The sequence below is a fragment of the Bos indicus x Bos taurus genome, chromosome 25, assembly GCF_003369695.1.
Source record: "Bos indicus x Bos taurus breed Angus x Brahman F1 hybrid chromosome 25, Bos_hybrid_MaternalHap_v2.0, whole genome shotgun sequence".
In the NCBI taxonomy this organism is placed as follows: Eukaryota; Metazoa; Chordata; class Mammalia; order Artiodactyla; family Bovidae; genus Bos; species Bos indicus x Bos taurus.
The window spans coordinates 1,545,123-1,567,232 of NC_040100.1; the positions used below are offsets into that span (position 1 = coordinate 1,545,123).

The following is a 22,110-nucleotide window of genomic DNA, read 5'->3' on the forward strand; positions in this document are numbered from 1 at the left end:
TTAGAGAGATGACCTCAGAGCATAAGCGTCTAATCCAGGGCACCATGACAAGAAAACACAGTTGGCCGGCGGGGTGGGCGTGGATTTACAGCCCTGAATTCAGACCGGGGGTTGCGGGGGGGGGGGCTTCTCCAAGGGAGTGAAAAGTAAGAGCAGCAGCAGCAGGGCTCCGTCCCAGCTCGCCACCACCTCTGCCCTGCCAGGGCCCACCGCCGTCTGCTCTGCAACCTCGGCCCTTCATGAAGCCGTGTGCAGGACACCCCCGCCCCCACCTCCGGAACAGCCTGCAAGGGGCGCAGGCAGGGGCAGGCAGGCGCACGCCGGGGCAGGGGGAGGGCTTGTCCGAGGCCGTCACGGCTCCCCTCCGCCAGCATCCCCATCAGAGGACAGATGCAGGGACAACCGTAACAGGCTCTCCAGAGCTGCCAAGGCAGAAACAAGCTGGGGCCCACTCCTGAGATCTATCAAGGAGAGAAAACTACACGGAGACAAAACACCAGTGACCCCCAGGCGCCCCCGGCAGCGTCTCCGTTTCCTCATGGCACCTGTGACCTGGAGCAGCTCACGGAAGGGACAGGAAAGGTCAGCAGTCGCACCTGCACCAGCAGCAACGCTCAGGCCCTGTTTCTAAAATGCATCCAGCCTTCAGCTGGTGGAGACAGGACTACAGTTCATCCATGTCTGGCTCCACAGAGATTCTCAGATGCTAATAATCAAAGACATGGAAATCCAAAGGCACCTACTTACATCTTCTGGGGAGGGGGGGAACCACAAGTATTTCCATCCGTAACAGGGAAGGCTACAGTGAAAGCAGAGTCCTCGACGTTTCCTAGCAGAGCACGGCAACTGGTAGGAAAAGCCACAGAGTCCTAGAACTGGTGATCATGTAACACTACCCCACAAATCCCTAGGGGCTTGTCCAAATACAATCATTCGATAGAAACAAGAAGGGGATATGCGCCCTGTGTGTGTCCACACCAAGATGTGTGTGCATAAAATGAACCCTTGAAGGTGACTGAAAATGGATTAATCAACCACTAAAAATCATAATCACAAAGACTAAAAAAGCATTCAACTTATTAAGTGAGAACCACAAAATGGAAAATTAGTATTTTTGCTATGATCACACCTCTGCAAAAAATGCAGGCGGAGCAGAATCAACCAGGGACACTAGCCTGCAGCTACAGGCCGAGGGTGGGACCGCGTCCACCCTTCCCGAGAAGCAGCGCCTCTGCCGCGGCTCCTCACCTCCCCGGCCTCGGCCAGGCCGTCCTCCTTCTCCCGCAGCTTCCTGCCGGCCGCGTCCAGGCTCTGCTGGCACAGCCTGTGCCGCTCCAGCTGCTCCTTCATCTTCTCCTGCGCCTCCGCCTCCCGCTCCTGAAGCTGCCGAATGCGCGTCAGGAGCTCCTGGTTGCGGTCCACCTCGCGCTGCCAAGAAGGATGGGCCTGGTGAGGGGAGTCTGCGCAGGCAGGCCCCCAGCTCCACCCTCAGGACAGGTCTGAGACCCAGAGCAGAGCCACCAAGAGGCCGGTCGTCAAGTCCACAGCCGTCCCAGGGCTGGAGCCAGGACCCCCTCTGAGGTGAGCGCACGGCCCCGCAGCACACAGGCACGTCTCTCAGTGGCCCCCCGGCAGGGCATGTGGCACACACTATCCGTCACTGACCACTGCTCATGGGAGGGGATGGAGCACAGAAATCTCCCTCAGACTCCACCCTGGGAAGAAGCCTCTGAGCTTGGAACCCAGCAGCTTCCTGATTACACACAGGCTGCCATCACAATCAGCCAGCTGCCCCCAGAGAGCGGGTGGCCAGGCAGCGACAGGTGGCATGGACAGGAGCCCACAGATAGGAACACTTGACCCTGGGCCTCAGCTCCTACAAAGCTTCAGAGCCACCCTGCACTGGCTCCCGCCAGGCCGTGTGGCTTGCCCTGAAAGGCAGACACAGAACTCAGACTCCTCACTCTAATGATCCCCAGAGGTCCAAAGGTTCCCGTGTCGCCACTGAGGTTACCCTTAGCCCAAGCAGGGGGCCACAAAGTGGGAGCCAGACTCCCAGGGGCAAAGGGACCAAGTCCTGGTTACATGGAGCCCGACGCTCTGCTGACCTCTGCCCTCAGGAAGCTAAGCTGCAGAAGCTCCCACCCAGACGACAACGGGGAGACCCTGAAGCCAGGGGACCTGCCACAACGCAGGAGCCAGGGGCGGTGGCTGTTCAGGACCCGATCAGCACGTCACAGGGCAGGACGGGCACCGCTACTCAGGCTGCACCCCCGACAGTCCAGGCAGGTCCCCAGACCTTGGAAATGCCGCCAAGATTCAGGCAGAGCATTGGACCAGAAAGCCTCTGGCCCCGTGCTTCCCTGAGGGTGGGTGCTGGCCCCGTGCTTGCACTTACTGAAAACCCTGGCGAAGTGCTGTTATCACAGCGAAGAAAGTGTGGAATTTACGCACTGAGTAAAACCTAGCATCTCCTCTGGGTAACGGGGGTGTGGGTGGGGCAGGCCAAGGCCACCACAAGGCAGCCCCGAGACCTGGCGGCCAGGTCTGGGCTGGGCTTCAGGCTCCTATGCAAGCTGGTGACTCTCCTGCCAGCCTCAGGCCACCTGGCACTCCTGCCAGACCTGTATCCCAATTCTAGTAGAGAGGGCAGCCAGGCATCCAGCGGAGAGCGCCCACCAGCACCTCCTCAGGCACACAGGCTCGGCAGCCAGCCCCTCGTGTTGCCTTCTCTGGGGACCCAGGACACACCCGAGAGCCAACCCGCAGCCTCGGGGGGCCAGGAAAGCAGCGTGCCTGGGCTCCGGCTGGGGGGCTCTTACTTCCCACAACCGGCCAGGCCTAGAGCACACCCGCCTGAACCCACCTCGTAGTTCCTGGCGCTGGTGCTGGCCGCCCGCTCCAGCTCCACACGAGCCCTCTTGTGACTCAGCTCCATCTGCATCTTCTCCCGCTCCACCTGGATGAGGTGAGACTTAGACCGGATCTGCTCTGCTCGCTCCTCCAACTGACCAGGTCCCATGCAAAGGAAAGACAGATCCTCAGCAGCTGTCTCACTCGAGTGAGGCGAGGGGCTCACTCGCCACTTCCTCACTGAGCCCCCGCTCCCCACAAGGCCCTCACTCAGCCCTGAGGACGGGGGAGCACCAGCCCCCAGGTGGGAGCCGGGAGCAGCAAGGAAGGGGGTAAGGGACAGGAGAGGGAGGCGCGTTCTCAGGTAGCGTGTGCCGTCTTCTGTGCTGTTTAACAAACTACCACCCACGCAGCAGCTCGGGCCCATAAACTGGCCACCAGCTCCGTGGAGCAGACGGCTGGGCACACACGGCCGGCCTCCCGCCCAGGGAACACGATCCACAGGCTGCAGCCTGCTCAGTCGGCAGCTGTGCTCTCCCTGACTCGGAAGCCCCCTCCTGCTTCCTGTTGGCTGGCAGACCCAGAGGCTGTCCACACGCCCTGCCACGAGGGCCTTTCCACCCCAAAGCCAACAAGCGAGAATCTCACACACAGGGAACCCTTTTCCTGCCTGCCTCTCTGACTTCTGTTTGATCTCTGGACCCAGATTTAAAACATTCAGCTGACTGGGTCAGGCCCACCCAGGTACTCTCCCACCTTAAGGTCAGCTGCTTGGAGCTATTCAGTCTAACTGCAGAACACCATGGCCTCAACTCCTACTTAGCGTTTGATTCAGTGGGAGAGGCTGCCAGGGCCTGGCAGTTTGGGGCCCATCAGAAGTCCTCCTCTCACAGAATAAGGGGGGATGGAAGCTCTGAAGGGCCTCAGGAGACACAGCCGACAGCACCACAGGAGCACCGGTTGCCGGGGCCTTGTCTTCAGGTGGGCTGGAGCCCACCCATTCTAAGACTGGCAACACAGCATCTCCGGGGCACCTAACAGAAACACAGAATCTCAGGCCGCACTGCCAATACCAAATCAGAATCTTCCTTTTAAAGTATCTCCAGGTTCATATGCACGTTACAGTTCAAGAAGCACGTGTCTCACTCTAACCAGGGACACGTGGCCCATCTGGAGACACTGCTGGGCACCCCAAGGGGGGCGGCAGTCTGCGTCTGCTCCCGGCACCTGGGGGAGAGGCCACGGTGCTGCTAAACTTCCCACAAGGCAGAGGAAAGTCCTGCAAACAGAAAGTTACCCCCAACATGTCAGTCACGCCACAAGTGTGAAATCCCGGTGGAGAGAAGACATCTTTCCCAACCTTCCCCAGCGTCCTTCGGGAGCTAAAGCCACCCTTTCTTTCCCCTGTGATGTAGTCTCTCATTTCAGTTCCCACCTGCTGACATTTGGGAGTTCCCTACGCAACCCTCCATGAAACTCAGTCTTCTTGTCTCACTCTGAGTCTGACGCTAAGGCCCAGCTTCTTCAGAGGATGGCGGGACCCTGGCCCCAGGTGTGAAGGTGCCACACAGGGGTCCCAGAGACACAGATCCGCTGGCCAGACCCTCCTGGAGCGGTGACAGGAAAAGTATTTGAAGGAGAGTCCTATTTTCGCGTTTAAGCCGACAGTGACACACAGCACAGAAGCAGGACTCTACAATGAGGCCGGGCAGGGACTGGCAGACGGGACCCTGCTCCCTTTCCAGACTCCCGGACCTGCAGCTGCTCTGTTCCCCTCACCTGCCAGGTGGGCAGGAAGAGAGGGACCGCTGACAGACTCCTGAGACAGGACACGTCTGGGGTCAGGGCTCCCAGGCAGGTCCTGTGCCCCATGGCTGTAATCAGCTCAAGCTGGCTACAGTTCTCGTTTACTGACCTCCCACCTGGGGAAGCCGTTCAGGTCAGAGCTGAGCGGGAACTGGGACCTTGGAAATCCCAGACTCTAGTTCCAACAGGCCAAAAGTTCCCAGAGAGCTGCATCAACAAAGTTATAACACTGTTTTAAACCACAGTTGCCAACTTCATATCCTGCCAGTGAGCAAAGACCAAGGGAAAAAAAAAAACTACAATCTATTTCCACCACTATTTCAAAAAAGGTGTTTTAACACCAAAAACAAATATAAATGACCTAATTTCAGAATAAAGAACAGTCCATGCCAAAAAGGGGCAGTGAGCAACTTAGCTCACCAACACACACAGAGTAAGTGATTCAACTGTCCAGCCAGTGAACGCATACACACACAAGCCTGTTGTGTCACACCAGACATGGGCTCATCAGGGCTCCCAGAGCAACAGAAACTCCTGGCTCATCTGACACAGGGCCCCAGGGCAGGTCACCGGCAGAGAGGCGGCAGCAGCACGGCCAACGTGGACCGGAGAAGGGACTCAAGCAAAGCAGCCAGGGGTCGCCTGATGCAGCCCCTACGGAGGGGCAGGGGCCAGGCCAAGGCTCGACACCACACTCCCTCCCGGTGTGGACCCCACGACCCCTGCCCCAATGAGCACTGACCCCACGGCACACCAGAACTTCAAGTCCTTCAGGAGACCCGAGCCTTTACAGCCATGTGCAGTGAGCGCTGCCGAGCACTTGAAATAAAGTGAGATGAGACGATAACCAAAGCGAAAAGTGTGACCGAAGGCACACTGTGGCAGACCGAAGGCAAGCTGTGCAAATGGCCTCCCTAGCCTGAGACCATCTCCTGCCCAGGCTTCCCTCACTGCCCTGCCCTTCCTGCCCAGCTGACCAAGAACCTATCCTGAGAACACAGCCCTCCTATGTGTCACGCCATCAAGGAAGCCAGCAGCTGGCTGCACCATTCCAGTGGCCACAGTCCCAGACAGTTTAGGCTTTTATTCCTCAATTAAATGAGCTGGCTTTCCAATCATAGCTCTAGTGTCTCTGAGCTCACAGTGTGAGTGCAATACTAAACACCAGGCCCACTCTGTGCTGCTGTTATCTCAGGCTTTTGAGTCAGGACATCTCAGGGCCAGACCATGACTTCTAGCTCTCCTCCAAAACTATGAATATCCATGTTGGAGATGCGAAAGATGGCCAGCCGGCCTCCAAGCGGAGAAAATGCTGACCTGCCTCAACTACACAGAACCTGGTCCAGTCCTACCTAAGGACAGGTGTCTGTCCATAGAGGCCCCTACCCCAACACATATCGCTCATCTGAGCCATCTGGAACCTGATCCAGTCGCGCCTAAGGGCAGGCGTCTGCACCTGAAGGCCCCCACCCCAACACACGCCGCTCACCTGCATGCTCTGCTGGTACTGCGTCTGCAGAGAACCTTGAGCAGAGGTGGAAACATCCAGTCCAGATCCTCCCTCCACTCGCTGAGAAATGAAGTTGTTCAAAGACCTCAGGGTGGACAGGACGGTTGTGTTCTCCCCCAGGTCTTCCATGATTGCTTCCCTTCTGGAAGAAAACAAGGGAAGGGTCACAGGGAGCCTTCTGATGCGCCATTGCCGCTGCCAACTGCCCAGTCAGAGAGAACCTCTGGGCAGCCCCACTCCGCTACTGCTCTCTCAGAACCCTTAAAATATTCCAGCATCTGTAACCACATTCTTCGGAGTTAACTGAGAGCCTGTACCTCCAGTTTCTCAGAGAGGAAGTGGAGGCATAAAAAGACAATATGCCACCAGGCTGCTGACCATCAAAGTGCTGACCTGCAGACCAGCAGGACAGACAGATGGCTCCCGAGATGAGGTGTTCAGCAGTCAGGTGGCACACTGCCCACACACGCACCCACAAAAGGCCTGGCTTCCAGGAATCGGAAACAGAGCGCCCAGCAGCGACAGTGAGGATGACAACCACGCAGTGCTAATCACAGGTCAACGACGACATCTCTGCCACTTTCAGCCAGGTACCACGGAGGAAGGCGCCTGACATTTCGTAAGCACCAAGGCCTCTGGGGCCCATCTCCTCATCTGAAAACTGAGGGTCCCGCTTCTCAAGGCTGGGAGGATTACAGGGCCCAAGAGAAGGCTCCAAACGCAGATGGCACAGCTACTGCCACAGAGTTAAACTGTCACTCTGCTTTAAGTTCACATACGGCATCGCAATCCTCAGAATGGGCAGATGAATCAGGTCTTCTTGAATATTATCTTAGGGGTGAGGCTTCCAGTTACAGAACTGAGATGGGAACGTGGGTCTGTCTGGCTCTAAGGTCGACCATGCTCCACAGGCCAAGGTTGAAGGCCGAGGACAAGCAGCAGGGAAGAACCTGCATCCCCACAGGGGTGCTAATCCCAGCCTTGCACCAGGCAGCCTACCAGTCAGAAAGGGGGGAAGTGTCCCAGCACACTGAACAGCCAAAAGGGGTGGATTCCTCCAGGTGCATACCGTGTTCCTCTGAGGCAAGCAGCCAGCTCTCACTGATGACCCCTAAGTATCAGATGGAAAACACCTGCCCTCAAGCTGCTCCCCACCTCCAAAAAAGTGAAGAATCTTGGTTTGATTCTGAAGTTCCCATTTAACAAGAACCTTGACCTTGTGCACTGGGATTCCCTGGTGGCTCAGAGATAAAGAACCCACCTGCCATTGCAGCAGACCCGAATTTGACCCCTGGGTGAGGAAGATCCCCTGGTGGAGGGAATAGCAACCCACTCCAGTATTCTTGCATGGGAAATCCCATGGACAGAGGAGCCTGGTGGGCTCTAGTCCATGGAGTCGCAGAGTCAGACGTGACTTAGAAACTAAACAACTGGTCTTGTGCACGCAGAGCCCTTGTTTTCTGGAGGCTGTCCTTTCCACTCTTGCACAACACAGCTGTTCTCTCTACCTCTCCTTCAGACAAATGGAAAATGAACTGGCAGAGAGACCAGGGAAAAGCACTCGAGTGCTGTGAGCCTGGCAGAGAGACAGGGCCCACGTGGAGCCAGGCGGCAGCACTCTGCTCCAGAAGGCAAATCACTCTGTTTGACCGGGGCCATAACACTTTCCCTGAGTTGGTGATGGACAGCGAGGCCTGGCGTGCTGCAGTCCATGGGTTGCAAAGAGTCAGACACGACTGAGCGATTGAACTGAACTAATACTTTTCGTCCCGTGATGGGAAATTTAGCCAATACACCCTCTTCTCAAGACAGCATCCCCTGTAAGAGCTGATGCACCTTATACGCAAGAATGAAAAGAACACACGCATTTTCACCTGCCTGGAACTAAGCCGCTCCATAAGGCAAGGGAGAAGGTGGCAGCTCAAATGCCATCCTCTGTATCCAGGAGCCTCACCACTGGATGTCAGCTGCTCTGGATGGAACCCTGAGCTGGAGTGCAGAGCACTCTGACTCTCTAGTGCCCTCCACGTCCTGAGGGAACCCACAGACATTACAAGGATCCTCAGCACCCGCAGCACCACTTCACAGCGCCCCGGGGCACTTTCGCTGGTCTGCTGCGTTCACCGCTCCTCCACCTGCTTTCTCCCAACTGACACGAGAGAGGAAATCCAAGTGCCCGCCCCACTGCCTGCCAGGAGTGCGACTCTGGGCAAGGCGCTTCCCATCTTCCCACCGGGCTCCCCAGGTGGGAAATGAAGTAGTGGCACCCCACGCTGGCCGCTCAGGTGCAGAGGCGCGGGCGACAGTGCGGTCAACCTGCGAGGAACCGAGGAAGAGCCCTTCTGTCTGCACCGCGCCGTCTCGGGCCGGGGGGCGGGGGGGCTCGCTGAAGCCCCTCTCCTCCGAGGCCGCCTCCGCCCCGGCCGTTTCCAGCTCCTCTCGGAGAGGGAGTCTTTGGGGGCCCCGCACTGGACGCCCAGGCTCACAGGACAGAGCACGGAGCGCAGAGGCGGCCCGGGCGGACACAGCGGGTGCGCCGGTAAAAGCCCGGCGGCCCGGGTCTCAGAGAAGGAAGCGGGCACGCCGAGGGGCGCCGGCTCACAGCCCCCGGAGGAGGCCCGGCGGGCGGCCCCAGCCTCTTCCCTGCCCGACTCCCGCCGGCTCTGCTGGGTACCCGCCCCCGGCTCAGCCAGGCCCCCGCCCGGGACCCTGGCCGATCACCTCAGCGCCTTAGCCCGCTCGCAGCCGTCGCCGCCGCGGCTCAGATCTCCCTCTATTACCGAGCCCGCGTATCGCGAGACGTGCGCTCGCGCTCTCGCGAGATCTGGGCGGGACTGGCCATGAAACTGCGGGTCGGCGAACTGACAGGGGCTGCGTCTCCGTCCCACGCCCGGGATGCCGCGGCTCGGAGAACGCTCAGAGCCAAAGGCCGGCCCGCGGGACTCCCTTGGTGCCCCTGTCCGCCGCAGGCCAAGCTTCCACTGGACGGCTGTCTCGCACTGTTTTCCGTGGAACAGCACCGCCCAACGGTGGCCTCCTGGGGCCAAACTTCCTTGCAGTCCTGACTAGTCCGCAGCTTTTGCCACTACGGTGTTTGCTTGAATTAATGAATGCGTTTTTACTTTTCTCTAAAAAAAAGAAAAACAGGAAATACTATGCGACTAAGCTATCCTCCTAGCGCCCTGAGAGCTGTTGGGGTGCGGAGCCGTCGTCTGGGTCCCGTTCTCCAGGGAGCAAGGGCGGGGCGCGGTCAGCCCACAACCAGCAGGCCCTTCCTGCAATCTCTGCAGCCTGCGTCTACTAACGGGTCTCTCAAGTCCCTTCTTCCTCCTCCACAAACCCGGCGAAGCGCCGGAGGGTCTGCACCGAACTTCCAGAGAGTAAACCATGAATTTGTGTCGCCAGAGGAAAAAGGATGCAGAGGCAAAGAATGTGGTGGTGGAGGTAGGACACGGGGCAGTGAAAATAAGATAAAAAAAATTTTATAAGGCCGGCCCGCAGACTACTTTGGGGATCTGGACTACCCTTAGACCCCAGTTCTTCCCCCAGCCATCCTTGGGATGTGTGAACTAAAAATGCTGCCTGCCCTATCAGTAAATAAAGAATGCTGCAGCCATCAGCCACTCATGAGGATGAGCTCAGGGTGAAAACAGGTCAGTTGCTCAGTCGTCTCACTCTGACCCCACGGCTGTAGTGGGCCATGTTCCTCTGTCCATGGGATTCTCCAGGCAAGAACATTGGAGTGAGTAGCCATCCCCTTCTCCAGGCAATCTTCCCAACCCAGGGACTGAACATGGGTCTCCTGCATGGCAGGCAGATTCTTTACTGACTGAACCACCAGGGAAGCCCCCAAATGTAATGCCAGCCACGAAATCATCAGACTCTGCAGCTGCCGCCACCCCACCTCCAACCCTGACAGTGAACCCTGAGGAGACTCAGGGTGAGAAAGCACAGGACACTGGGCCCAGGTAGCTGAGGTCGCATCAAAGGAACAATTTCAGTGAGCCTAAGACTCCTGCATCTTTCCACACATAGGAAAGCACTGAATTCTTGGAGACATCTAGTCTTTTGTTTATTAACCATAAATCTTTTGATGTTCCAAGTACCTGGTTTTGTTCCGAAAATTCCTATATACTCCAGCTCTTCCTCTACCTCTTCAGGGCAGTCCCTCAGAGTTACCTGAGATACTATGTCCCAGGCTTAAGTCCCCAGTTTTATCTGCCAAATAAAAATATCTCCCAGGTTTTTAGGTTGTGTGTTTGTTTTCAATAGGCAAGATTTAATTATCATTACAGTCAATACACTCGTAAGGGATGACCACTCCTCCAGAAAATGGTTTCAAAGAAATCAATTTTTTTTTAAAGTATGGAAATTCCAGAAAATATTACACCCTATGCTGTTTTATAACCTTGAGTTCCTGGAAGAGAGTAAAAGGAAATAAACACACCATGTGTCTGCTTGCTTTGGTTATTACCTTTAAGTCTCTGGAGCCTGGCGTGTTATAGAAACATTTCTAGTTTCACACTGTCTGCCCCCCTTCCATAATTCATACCAAATGTCTTCCCTAAGGAGCTCTCACTGCTTGAAGTATTTCCGGATCATTCACCACAGAGATGGAAACAAATCCCCAGACTGAAGGTTCAGATTTTTCTACATTACACTGTATACACAAAATAACACCTGGAAACCTGGGGTCGTTTTGCGGGGACGGTGGAAGCCAGTTCCTCTGTAACATACTAACCATGGTGAGAAAATTCCATAGAGGTGTCTGTGTGTTTCTCTGCCTCAGTGTTTTTATGCATCCCAGTCTTTTCATCCTTTTATCTTTGTCTCTTTCTCATGGTAACTCCTCTTCACAAATCATATTATAGCGATCATTTTTTTTAATCATAAATAGTCATATATCGTCAACAATGAATATAGTTTTGTCTTAAAAAAAGGTGCCCCATCTGTCCTGCCTGCTGCATCCTAGATCCAGCTCATATCTCCCTGGCCACACTTCAGGACAGAGCTCAAGCTACATCTGCAATGAAGAGCCAGAAACAGCAGAACACGCGCTCAGTCCTTCACAGACCTCCTGGCTTCCCTCGGTACTGTGTGGCCAGGAGGTACACCTCTGATGATTCTTTCCTGCTGGCCTCGGGCTTTACAGTCCTTGTGTTCTGGAATTCCTGAGTCAGTCTCTTCTGTAACCGCTGGCTCTGACTTCCAGCCCAGGTTTTACAAAGGAATGTCCCCCTAGGGTGCAGGACATCTGGAACCATGTCCAGAAGGGACAAGCACAAGCTAATGAGCCTGTCATGGTCGAGGCTGCGGATCCCGGTGGCGTTGGGTGCCATGTCACTCAGGATCACATCTGCTCTCCCACCAGGAAGCAGCTCTTGGATTTTCCGGAAGGTTCTAGGGTCAGTCACATCAGCAGGGCATAGAAACGTTGCTCCTTCCAGGGGGAATATGTGAAGAAGATCTACCCCAAGCACAAAGCCAACAGGAGCACTGGGGTCTAAGGAAGAAATGGTGAGGGTACTTACTCACTGACACCCCAAATCATCCCACAAAGTAAATGTAACAAAATAATAAAACAGATAAAGGGGACTTTTCTAGCGGTCCAGTGGTTAAGTGCGTGCTTCAAATGCAGGGGGCACAGATTCGATCCCTAGTTGGGGAATAAAATCCCGCACAGCACAGACAAAAGAAAAAAAAAAAGTATATATATATGTAAAAGTCAGGACCGAAAAAAGAACTAATGTGCAAAAATGGGGACACAGAGTTTTCCTCCTAGAAAAACATGTGGCGGGCGGGGAGTGGTGGTCTTCCCTCTACATCTGAGGAAACTGAGGCTGGGAGGGACAGGCAGACCTGGGGCCACACCCTGGCCTTGACGCTCCACCTCTGACTCCATTTCACTCCCCGAGCCTTGCTCACTGTTAAAAGGGTTCTTATCTCTGAGGAGTCTTTGATAAACTAAAACAGAGAACACATTATATAAAGTGCCTCTGGATTAAATCAACAAATCCATTCTGCAGTTTAATCCAGTTTCTTTCAACGTAGAAACTATTAGAAACAAGCCAAGAAACAGGGCAAGTGGACAGCTGCTAAATAAGGTAAAAAAGTGATACCTGCCCATGTCTGAGTGATACCAGCTGTGAAACAAAAAGATGTCAGTTTCACTTCACCTGAAAGGGGATTTCCTGCCTGCAAGGCTGCTGCCCTGGCCTCCACCTCCCGCAGCCCCTCCCAGCACCACTCCCTACACACCAGGGTGGATCCACGAAGGAACAGTCACAGACTCAGAGCTCGCTCTGCTTAGTAAAAAGGCTGCTCTGCAGGTGAGGGGCAGGTATTTGATCTTTATCTGAAGATGAGAAGTCCAGCTATTCTGCAGGGTGCCTCGTTTTTCAAAGGCAGAAACTCTCTGCTTTCAGCCCTGAAGAGTGGGACAGCTTTCCTCCCACTTTGCGCACTGGTGCTCATTCCTTTAACGTCCCATGTACTGTGGCCCCGGGAAGTGCCTTCTAAAAGCAAATGGCTTTGGTTGCATTTTTGCAACTTCTTTTGGGAGTAAAAGAACCCAAGCCATTTTATGTACAGTCTCTGCTTCTCCCACCTCTTCCTACAGGTTAAAAACTTAGCTGTTTTCCTGCTTCTCCTGAAGAGCAATTAGGGGGACTGCTGCTGCTGCTGCTGCTGCTAAGTCGCTTCAGTCGTGTCCGACTCTGTGTGACCCCACAGACAGCAGCCCACCAGGCTCCCCTGTCCCTGGGATTCTCTAGGCAAGAACACTGGAGTGGGTTTGCCATTTCCTTCTCCAATGCATGAAAGTGAAAAGGGAAAGTGAAGTCGCTCAGTCGTGTCCAACTCCTAGCGACCCCATGGACTGCAGCCTACCAGGCTCCTCCGTCCATGGGATTTTCCAGGCAAGAGTACTGGAGTGGGGTGCCATTAAAGAACCTCTAAAATCAGTCGTTAGGAAGTCTGTGGATAGACTCAGTGGCGGGAAAATGAACTGAAGTTTTTGACACAGATTCATTCACTTGAAGGATAAACATTTACTGAGCTTGTAAGACATGTTTTTAAACTATTCTAAACCCCCTTGAGGCATCCTACCCAGATTAAAGAGACTGATGACAAAACCCAGGGAGTGGCATGCCTGGTTCAGCAGGTCACTAAAACTCCTGTAGATCTCAATTTTCTCATCAGGAAGATGGGCACACACACCATTCTAAGGTGTATGGGAGAGATCTCTGTGACCTGCCAGAGCAGGTGGTACCCTCAGAAGTTACAGTAGGAAATGCAAGTAACAATCCTTACCGGATTGTTACCTTAGCACTGCTCACCTACAAAACTCAAAGGCAATCTTGATGCCCATGATGAGGAAATTGGCTAAATACCAACAGTATAACCATTATCTGGGATAGTATGCAGCTGTTTAAATGGATGGCGTCATTTTCTACCTTGTATGGGTAGTCGGTTGATCTATTAGTCAGAGGCAACTTTTTTATATCCATGATCTTAGTTAAAATCCCCAGACACATAAGAGATAAGCACTAAGTCCCTTGAGTTGGGCCAAAGTGGAGCGTCCAGAGCCACCAGGGCTCCCTGGGCAGCCCCAGGAGCAACTCCAGGAAACCCCAGGTTGATTCAGCTGTCCTGCCAAGGGAGGATGTCAAGGGAGGAAATCACAGAGCGATTTCTTTGCTGAGGAAAGAAACCTGACTTACAGACGGCCGTCTGAGCTCATTGCTGAGGCCACGCATCAGCAGCACAGGCCCAGGACACAGGCCGTGTCGGCCTAGGCGCTTCTGTGGTGTGGTCGCAGGCGACTTTCACCTTCACTCCCCCTTCCCACCTCCCTCTTCATTTTGAAAATGTCTGTGTTGGGTTTGCATCACTCCTACTAAACAAGCACGCAGAATCGCGTGCTTTCACAGAGCGCCTGCACTGCTCTGTGTGCCCTGAAGGGCGGCTGGCCTGCGTCTAGACCACAGTGGTCGGGAGGCCCCACCTGTGCCTGCAGCGTTGACTCTCTGCACGGCCACCTGGCTCCACGCGCCAGGGGCGGCCCCACAGTCTAACACCCGGAGGCCAGGCCGTAGGATCTGGTGCCTCTCGTTCATTTCCAGGAGCTTGAATGCGCTTCGACATCGGTAACTTTCCACCTTCGCAGCTTTCACAAACGGGTCCCTCAAGTGCCGCGTCAGCCACAGGTGCTCAGCGCCAGTCCGGCTCTTGTAGCAACTCCCAGTGGTGTGGAACCTTTGACGCTGAAGGGAAGCCCACACCAGTTTCAAGGACCTGGTGAGGAAAAAGGAGCAAGCAGGTTGGCATCACATAGGCCAGTGGGGCCCCAGGTTCAACCCGCACATTTTTAGAGATGGGTCACTATGGCCCAAGTGGGAGAGGCAGCTTGACAAGGCTGCAGCCGGAAAAGGTGTTAAGGCTGAACCACATCCCCCGAGTCTGCATGTGCGCTCAGTCACATCCAACTCTTTGAGACCCCGTGGACTGTAGCCCGCCAGTCTCCTCTGTCCATGGAATTTTCCAGGCAGGAATACTGGAGTGGGTTGCCATTTCCTTCTCCAGGGCATCTTCCCGACCCAGGGATTGAACTCGAATTTCTTATGTCTCCTGCACTGGCAGGCAGGTTCTTTAACCCCTAGCTTAAATGGTAAATGGGTGGGCTCTATCCAATACTGCTGCTGCTGAGTCGCTTCAGTCGTGTCCGACTCTGTGCGACCCCAGAGACGGCAGCCCCCAGGCTCCCCCGTCCCTGGGATTCTCCAGGCAAGAACACTGGAGTGGGTTGCCATTTCCTTCTCCAATGCATGAAAGTGAAAAGGGAAAGTGAAGTTGCTCAGTCATGTCCGACTCCTAGCGACCCCATGGACTGCAGCCCACCAGGCTCCTCCGTCCATGGGATTTTCCAGGCGAGAGGACTGGAGTGGGGTGCCACTGCCTTCTCCAATCCAATACTGGTGTCTTTATAAGAAGCAATCAAGACGCACACACACACAGGACAAAGACCACAGGAAGACACAGGGAGAACACGGCGTCTGTAAGTCAAGGAGAGAGGCTTCAGAGACCAATCCTGCTGACAGCTTGATTTCCGTTTTCCAGATTGCAGACACTGAGCCAGTAAATCTCTGCTCTCTCGGCCGCCCACCCTGGGGTGCTTGGTTACAGGAGCCCAAGCAAACTAACCCAGCAGGCCTCTCCTCTGTGGTCAAAAGATGCTTTTCTCTCCTGAAGTTATCTTCAGAAGACAATCTCAAAGGGTAATGATAGTCACTTTGTGCCAACCAAAGTTTTCCCAATACTGGTTGAAAATACGGATAAGTTTCATGAAAGGAACATTCTTTCTCACAGGATACAAATTTTCATTGGGCTTTATTTAAGAGATTAAAAACACACAAGGACAGGTCCTTTGCCTTACCTCCACCGCTCTGGCAGGCAGCACAGGGTCTGACCAACCTGTCACATTTCTTGATAAAATTGAACTTACCTTGTGTGTAACTGAGAAGGGCAATTTTCAAGCCTCTTTGGAAAGTGGGGCTTTTGAGTTTATTGAGTGCCATGGGTTATCTCTTTAACTCTCAGAACAACCCTACAAAGTATCTACATTCTTCTGACAAAAAGAAAACAAAAAACTATTATTAGCCCCATGGCTCCCAGGCAAAGTTCCCGCAGCATGAAAACATGTTGACGAGGATCCGGAGACAACACTTTGGAACTGCTGCCGTGAAAAGGCGTAAGGAGCCTAGAAAGCGGGCACAGTGTCCTGGGCGCCGAGTTAACTGCAGCGGTCAGCGCAGGGGTGGAGAGTGGAGCCGCACACCCCGCGTCCGCCTGCTGTGGGCGGCTGACCGCCAGCCCCCGCCCACGGCCAGGGTCCAGCCACACGGGGCGCTCGTGTCCTGACAGCGGCTTCAGGCCAGCGGTGCTCTGCAGCCGACACGCCTCCACCAGCAGCGCCCCTCCTGCCCCTAAAGGGCTGTCCAGCCGCCCGCCCGCCGCCGCTCCTCCGGAGCCTCGGCCGGTCCGAGCACGGACGGTCCGCTCCAGTCACCTCGCCGGGGCTGCTCCGACCCCGTTCCGGGCCAGGACGAGGTAAGCTCTGAGCCCCCTTCCGGACCCGAAAAACGGGGCCGCCGTCTGGCCACTCCGCCTCCCGCACACATGCAGTAGGTGCTCCATTAATTCCCACTGAGCGCCAGCCGCCGCGCCCTCCGACCTCCCACCCCAGCCGCCTCACCACTCACCCCGCCATCGACGCGGACCCGCTCCGGCAGTCGCCACCGGAAGTACCGGCCTCACTTCCGGCCAGAGGCCACGCCCCCGGAAGCGGCGCGTGGGTTCGAAAGGCGCGCGCAGTGCCCGGGCCTCGGTGAGTCCGGGAGCGAGAGCACAGGTGAGCAGGGGATGCGGCCGCCGCAGATGGGCCTGGGGCCCGCCGAAGGGCAGCTGGCGGCCCTTCACGGACGGCCAGATACGGGAGCCCGAGCCTGGCACTCGACGGCGTGTTGTCTAAACCCTAGTCACGGGCCTCAGTGGACCGGTGATCCCGTTCAGAGGCCACCCTGCTGAGAAAGCGGGCCGCCTGGCCCCTGACGTCACGTGGCATCTCTGGGGACCCGCCCGACCGTAGTGCCAAGAGCTGTGGCCAACTGTACTTCAACAGCAGGTAGACCCAGGGTTCGGCACTGGCTCTGGTGTTTGGTTTTCTTTAGCTTTTCTGAGCTTCAGTTTTCTTGGCCGAAAACAGAGAAGCCAAGTCTCAGCTCACAGGGTTGTTGGGTCTGTTAAGTGGGATACGTTTTGGAAAGTATATGATCGGTGCCTAATAACTGACAGCAGAGATTCCTAATTAATTTAGGAAGTCAGGGCTTTGCGCCTTAAAAGGTCAGCAACATCACAAAGTCCGCATGTTAAAGAGAGGCTGGACCCAGAGACCCGTTTATGCATGAGCTGCCACCAGCACCGGGACCCAGGCCTCGGTCCCTGTTCTTGGACACCGTGACTTCCCTGGAGCATCCCTGGTCCCAAATCCTGCATCTCGTCCAGTGTGGGCCCCAGACCAGGATGAGGATGGATGGACAGGGAGCATGGTCCTGGACCTCCAGCACGTCTCCAGCAGTGACCAGACGTCCCCTGCAGGGTCTTTCACACACACATTCAGGCAGGACTGGTGTTCCAGGCCGAGCACCAGGTCCCGGAGCAGCAATGGTTGTGAGCAGAGTGTGAACACCTGTCATAGCAGGGGAGGCCGGCCAGGCCTCACTGGGGGCCCTCCAGTGTCAGAGTCATACACTTCCTGGGAATCTGGGGGTCTGGTACTGCAGAGAGGCAGAAACCAGAACCCAATAGCCAGAAGGCCCCATAATGAAAAGGCCAAGAGCAAAACACAGATGCAAGAACCGCTGGGTAAAAAGCATGGTTCATCTCATGCCAGGTGGGCTCAGAGGTGGACGCAGGAGCAAGAACAGCCCTGTGCTAAGGAGAGGGGCAGGGATGACCTGGCCATTGCCTGACCTGCAACAGCCCAGCAAGCAAAGGGTCCGGAGCTGCTGCTGCTGGGTCAGGGGGCCAGGTCTCCATCTGCCCCAGAAAATCGGCCACATCGGGCAGAGCTGGAACACTGCCTCTACCTGCTCTCCAGCACACGTTTCCAGTCCACCCAGCCTCTGGCCACCAAAACGCTCATGCTTCTGTCCACACACCCCCCCACACCCAAATCGAGCTGACCCAGCCCCTTGCCTTCTTCACAGAACCCAAGGGCACCATGTGTGCCTCAAGGCTCTATACCTTGGTCCTGGTGCTGCAGCCGCAGCGAGTCCTCCTGGGCATGAAGAAACGCGGCTTCGGGGCCGGCCGGTGGAACGGCTTCGGGGGCAAAGTTCATGAAGGAGAGACCATCGAGGACGGGGCCAAGAGGTGAGGGGAGGGGCTGGCCAGACCGCAGAGCCAGCTTCCACAGGGGACAAGGATTCAGGTTGTAGAGCTAACCCCTGCCCACCCAGAGCCACGTGACCTGCAGCACAGGCTGAGTCCTTGTGCCTCGGTTTCTTCATCTGCACAGTGGGGATAATAGCAGTATCTGCTACCTCTTGGCTTCTCTGGTAGCTCAGTCAGCAAAGAATCTGCCTACAATGCAGGAGACCGCCTACGATACAGGAGACCTGAATTCCATCCCTGGGTTGGGAAGATTCCCTGGAGAAGGAAATGGCAACCCACTCCAGTATTCTTGCCTGGAGAATCCCATGGACAGAAGAGCCTGGTGGGCTAAAGTTCATGGGGTCATGAGAGTCATAACAACTTAGCAACTAAACCACCATCACAACTACCTCTTAGGATTGTTGTGAGGATTTAGTGAGAAAATAGACGTAAGGACTGAACAGGGCCTGGCACGTGGTCCGGGCTGGGCACACCTTGGCTTGCTGCTGTGCGGTGGTGGTTTGCGTGGAAAAGTCAGTTTCCTCTTTCTAGCCAAGGGGCTGGCCAGTCACTCGGCTTCTTCATTGGTTCAGGAGAGCTGATGACAAGCGTATCTGGGGCCTTTCACTCAGTCTCTTCCTCGACACCAAGTACACTCATGTGGGAAAGAACTGAAGCCCAGACACAGCAGTGCCCGAGACCACACAGCCCTCCGGACTTTAGCCTCTGCCTTCTTGCCCCTCGGGCTCGCGGGGATAGACTCAACACCCTGTGTCATCCACCGAGCCCACACGGTCTGGCCCAACCCCTCCTTTCCATCCTGCCCCCTGCGTCAGGACACCCCTGACAAAGGACTGCGGAGCCCCTGCAGGTGGGAGGCAGGACGGGTGGCACGCTCCCACGCCCGAGGCACAGGCTGAGACTGGCCCCACAAGGCCGCACCGCGGTGCACCCGACTCTGCTGTCAGCCCCCCGCCCCCGGGGCAGCTCTGGCTTCTTTCCTTGCACACGCGTGTAGCTGCTGCTCAGACCCCATCCCCTGGCTGCCCTGCTCTAACAAGCAGGTCTCGGCAGCCTCGGTGTCTGGTGCCCTGCCCCTTGGGGTCCCGGGTGGGCACCACTTCAGGGTTAACGTGTGCTCCTCACTCACCTGCAGACTCAGGTGGGTGTGGGGCTGGCTCTGGCTTCTTGTGTGCAGGACACACTTGGGGGGCCGCCTTAGCCCCAAGCAAGGTGAATTCTCCTCCTGGGGGGAGGGTTGCTGGCACTTGGGGACCGGCGGCCCCTCACAGCCAGGTTCGGGCTCTGGGTGTGGAGCAGGCCTGCCGTCCTGGCCAGTGTTCCCAGAGCTGTTGAGTAGTACAGTGTGGTGTTCAGAGACCTCCGGCAGGCCGGGCCGGAGGAGGAGCAGCAGGCTGGACCGCAGGGTCGCGCCCCACCGCCCCGCTCCCACCGGGGTTTAATGCGTCACTCATCCTGTTCCCCACCTGCCGTCTGGGGAGCATCCCAGAGATGTGAGCAGACACGCTAGCAGAACTGGAACAGTGTCATCTCGGCTGCCTGATTATCCACCCTGAAACGGAGCCTTGGCTCTGACGCCAGGGAGATGACTGATACTTCATAGCCCGCCGCGGACTCGGGGAAGATGAACCCAAATGAGTCAAAACAGTGAATCAGTCGGCGACGTTTTTAAAAACGAGCTCCGCCAGCCTGCTGCCAGAGGTGGGGAGGCCCCGCTGATTGTTTCTTATGTCTAACTGGGGAGCCATTTGCACCCCCACTAGCAAAAACACTGATTTTTTTAGGTCGTGTCTAATTCTGATTGGTCATCGCAGTGAATACATTCCAGCTTTCAGGATGTCACTCGGCCACACTGAACGGCAGCAGGTGGACCCAGTTCTCCCGGCTTCACGGGGAGGTTAGGGCAGAGTCCAGGCTCAGAAAGGCAACCGTTTAACCCAACGCGCGTTTGATGGACACAGTGGTTTCCCTGACTCCTAGTCGTGGGCACAGGAATTATGCACTGTGTTCCTAACAGAACTCCGAGATCAGAGCTTAAACAGACCTTCTTTTAACCTACAGCTCTAAAAGGTCACACATAATTAGAACGGTTTTACAGCCACAGAAATAAATTCAGAGCAGTGGGGAAGTGAGAGTCGCTAACAGGAGACACAGGCGCTGAGCTTCACGGCTGCAGGGCTTATGGGGCCCCCAGAGCCCACAGCAGACCCTCCAGAAAGCGCTGTCCCAGATGGCGAGCAGCAGGCTGGGGGAGGGCTGGCGGCAGGGGGCGTGCCTGAGGGTGCTCGTCCGGTACACAGCAGCAGAGAAGCTGGTTGGATCCCTCCAGGTGTAGGACGTTGCTCCGCAGCGTCGTGAGCACCACAGGTCCCGGGTTCGGTGCCGTGTTTGCAGTTTTCAAAGCGGTGCACGAAGGGGAAAGACCCGAAGGGAAGACTCCAGTGGTCACGGGTTCTTGCTGGGTGACCAGGCCTTGTGTGTTTGCTAAACTGCCTACGTGGCCTGGGGAAGTGTGAAACAGGCACTCACGTTTAGGGGGCACCCTCGCTTCCTTGTCAGTCAGCTGGCTTGTGAGCTCAGACATGGCGATGCCCCCTGGCTCTTCCTCCCAACACAGGTCGGGGGTGGGGAGAGAAAGGGGTCCTGAGGAGGACGACCCGAAGCCCATCCCCCACGATCAAGTTCAGAGGAGGCTCAAGAGCTGGCTGGTCTCTGCGGGAGGGCAGGGGTGTCTCCCCTCCTCTGGGAAGGAGGCGAGAGGAGCCTGCGGCCTGATGCGGAGCTCTGAGCAGGGCAGGCCAGAGCAGGACCTTTTGGGCAGGTAGGCTTCGGCTCAGGGCCCGGCAGTGCAGGGAGCCAAGCGGGTGGGTGGGGGCTCCTGGCCCTAGTGCGGGCCCCCCGCCCCGTGGGACCACCAAGTAGCCACGTAGGGCCAGGCCAGGGCTGCCACTCGGCGTGCCCAGATGCTCAGCTGGGGGTAGGGGGCGCGTCTGGGCGCCCCGAAACAGCAGCCCCAAACCTGCCCCCTTGGCTACACACATGCACTCTCCACTCCTCTGTCCGCCCAGCTCCATTCTCTGGTTCCGCGTGGACATGGGCGCCTTGATTTAACTGTCGCTTCCTGTCTGCCTGTCTGTCCGCAGGGAGCTGCAGGAAGAGAGCGGTCTGACCGTGGACGCGCTGCACAAGGTGGGCCAGATCACGTTTGAGTTCGTGGGTGACCCCGAGCTGATGGACGTGCACGTCTTCTGCACAGACAGGGTCCAGGGCACGCCCGTGGAGAGTGACGGTGAGTGTCCAGGCCGGGAGAGGCAGGCAGTGAACGCCGGCTTGGGTGGCCCCTGGCCCCGCCCCGCCCCTCCCCAAGCGCAGGCGCAGAAACACACCAGGGCCTGAGCCTCCCTCCTCTCCTGCAAAATAAGGAGTCCAGTCGTCTGGATGAAATAACAAAGGATGCCAAGCTCCTCGCACACAGTAACTCGGTGAATCCCTCGCAGAAAGTCAGGCTGAGATCCGGGCTGGCGTCGGTGACTCTGCCTTTTCGTCCCCTGCAGAGATGCGCCCGCAGTGGTTTCGACTGGACCAGATCCCCTTCGGGGACATGTGGCCAGACGACAGTTACTGGTTCCCACTACTGCTTCAGAGGAAGAAGTTCCGCGGCTACTTCAGGTTCCAGGGGCAGGACACCATCCTGGACTACACGCTCCACGAGGTGGACGCCGTCTAGGGCAGAGCCAGCTCGCCCCTCAGACCCCGAGACCCCGGCCCGGCTGCACCCTGGCCTCAGGCCCCCTGCCCCTGGGGCCTCGTCTGTCTGGAGCACAACTGGATGGAAAAGCAAATAAAGCTTTTTCGGCAACTCCCGCCAGGCGTCACCGTGAGCTGCCCAGTGTGTCCTCGGGAAGCCGCCAGACGTCCAGGCTGTGACCTGCATTGCCAGACAGGGACGGGCAGAGACACGGGCCCAGAGGCGAGGGGCCGGCTGACGC

The 22,110-nt window shown here is 56.5% G+C and overlaps 2 protein-coding genes across 6 annotated transcripts in view; one reads left to right on the plus strand and one right to left on the minus strand.

Moving 5' to 3' along the window:
• Positions 1–16,506, minus strand: part of MAD1L1 (mitotic arrest deficient 1 like 1) — a 245,331-nt gene extending 228,825 nt beyond the window's left edge. Inside the window, exons 1-5 of one of the 3 annotated variants that reach the window (XM_027527258.1) lie at positions 16,429–16,506; positions 14,175–14,464; positions 6,149–6,311; positions 2,867–3,007; positions 1,249–1,428 (exon numbers count right to left, since the gene is read on the minus strand). In XM_027527258.1, coding sequence (XP_027383059.1) covers positions 1,249–1,428; positions 2,867–3,007; positions 6,149–6,311; positions 14,175–14,314 — 624 coding nt within the window. In that variant the 5' untranslated portion in view covers positions 14,315–14,464; positions 16,429–16,506. Of the gene's footprint in view, positions 1–1,248; positions 1,429–2,866; positions 3,008–6,148; positions 6,312–8,890; positions 9,931–14,174; positions 14,465–15,671; positions 16,034–16,428 lie in introns of those variants that run through there. The other 2 variants (XM_027527257.1, XM_027527259.1) reach the window with 2 other exon arrangements.
• On the plus strand, positions 16,071–21,997 carry NUDT1 (nudix hydrolase 1). Of its 3 annotated transcripts, none has more exons than XM_027527263.1 (4): positions 16,071–16,276; positions 17,935–18,100; positions 21,265–21,410; positions 21,676–21,987. In XM_027527263.1, the coding sequence occupies exons 2-4, from the start codon at positions 17,949–17,951 to the stop codon at positions 21,846–21,848; spliced, it is 471 nt and encodes a 156-aa protein (XP_027383064.1). In that variant the 5' UTR covers positions 16,071–16,276; positions 17,935–17,948; the 3' UTR covers positions 21,849–21,987. The 3 variants fall into 3 exon arrangements, with proteins under 3 accessions (XP_027383064.1, XP_027383063.1, XP_027383062.1); XM_027527262.1 differs by lacking the exon at positions 16,071–16,276 and adding an exon at positions 16,422–16,577; XM_027527261.1 differs by lacking the exons at positions 16,071–16,276; positions 17,935–18,100 and adding an exon at positions 18,475–20,942 and having other exon boundaries at positions 21,676–21,997.
• Positions 21,998–22,110: the final 113 nt, after the last annotated feature.

What these genes read in the sequence shown, in the direction of transcription:
- NUDT1 (XM_027527261.1), top strand. Translation starts at nt 20,704, where the DNA reads ATGGCGATGCCCCCTGGCTCTTCCTCCCAACACAGGTCGGGGGTGGGG. An exon ending in GAGCAGGACCTTTTGGGCAG is followed by an intron (nt 20,943 to 21,264) that starts GTAGGCTTCGGC and finishes GTCTGTCCGCAG; the next exon opens with GGAGCTGCAGGAAGAGAGCG. An exon ending in CACGCCCGTGGAGAGTGACG is followed by an intron (nt 21,411 to 21,675) that starts GTGAGTGTCCAG and finishes CGTCCCCTGCAG; the next exon opens with AGATGCGCCCGCAGTGGTTT.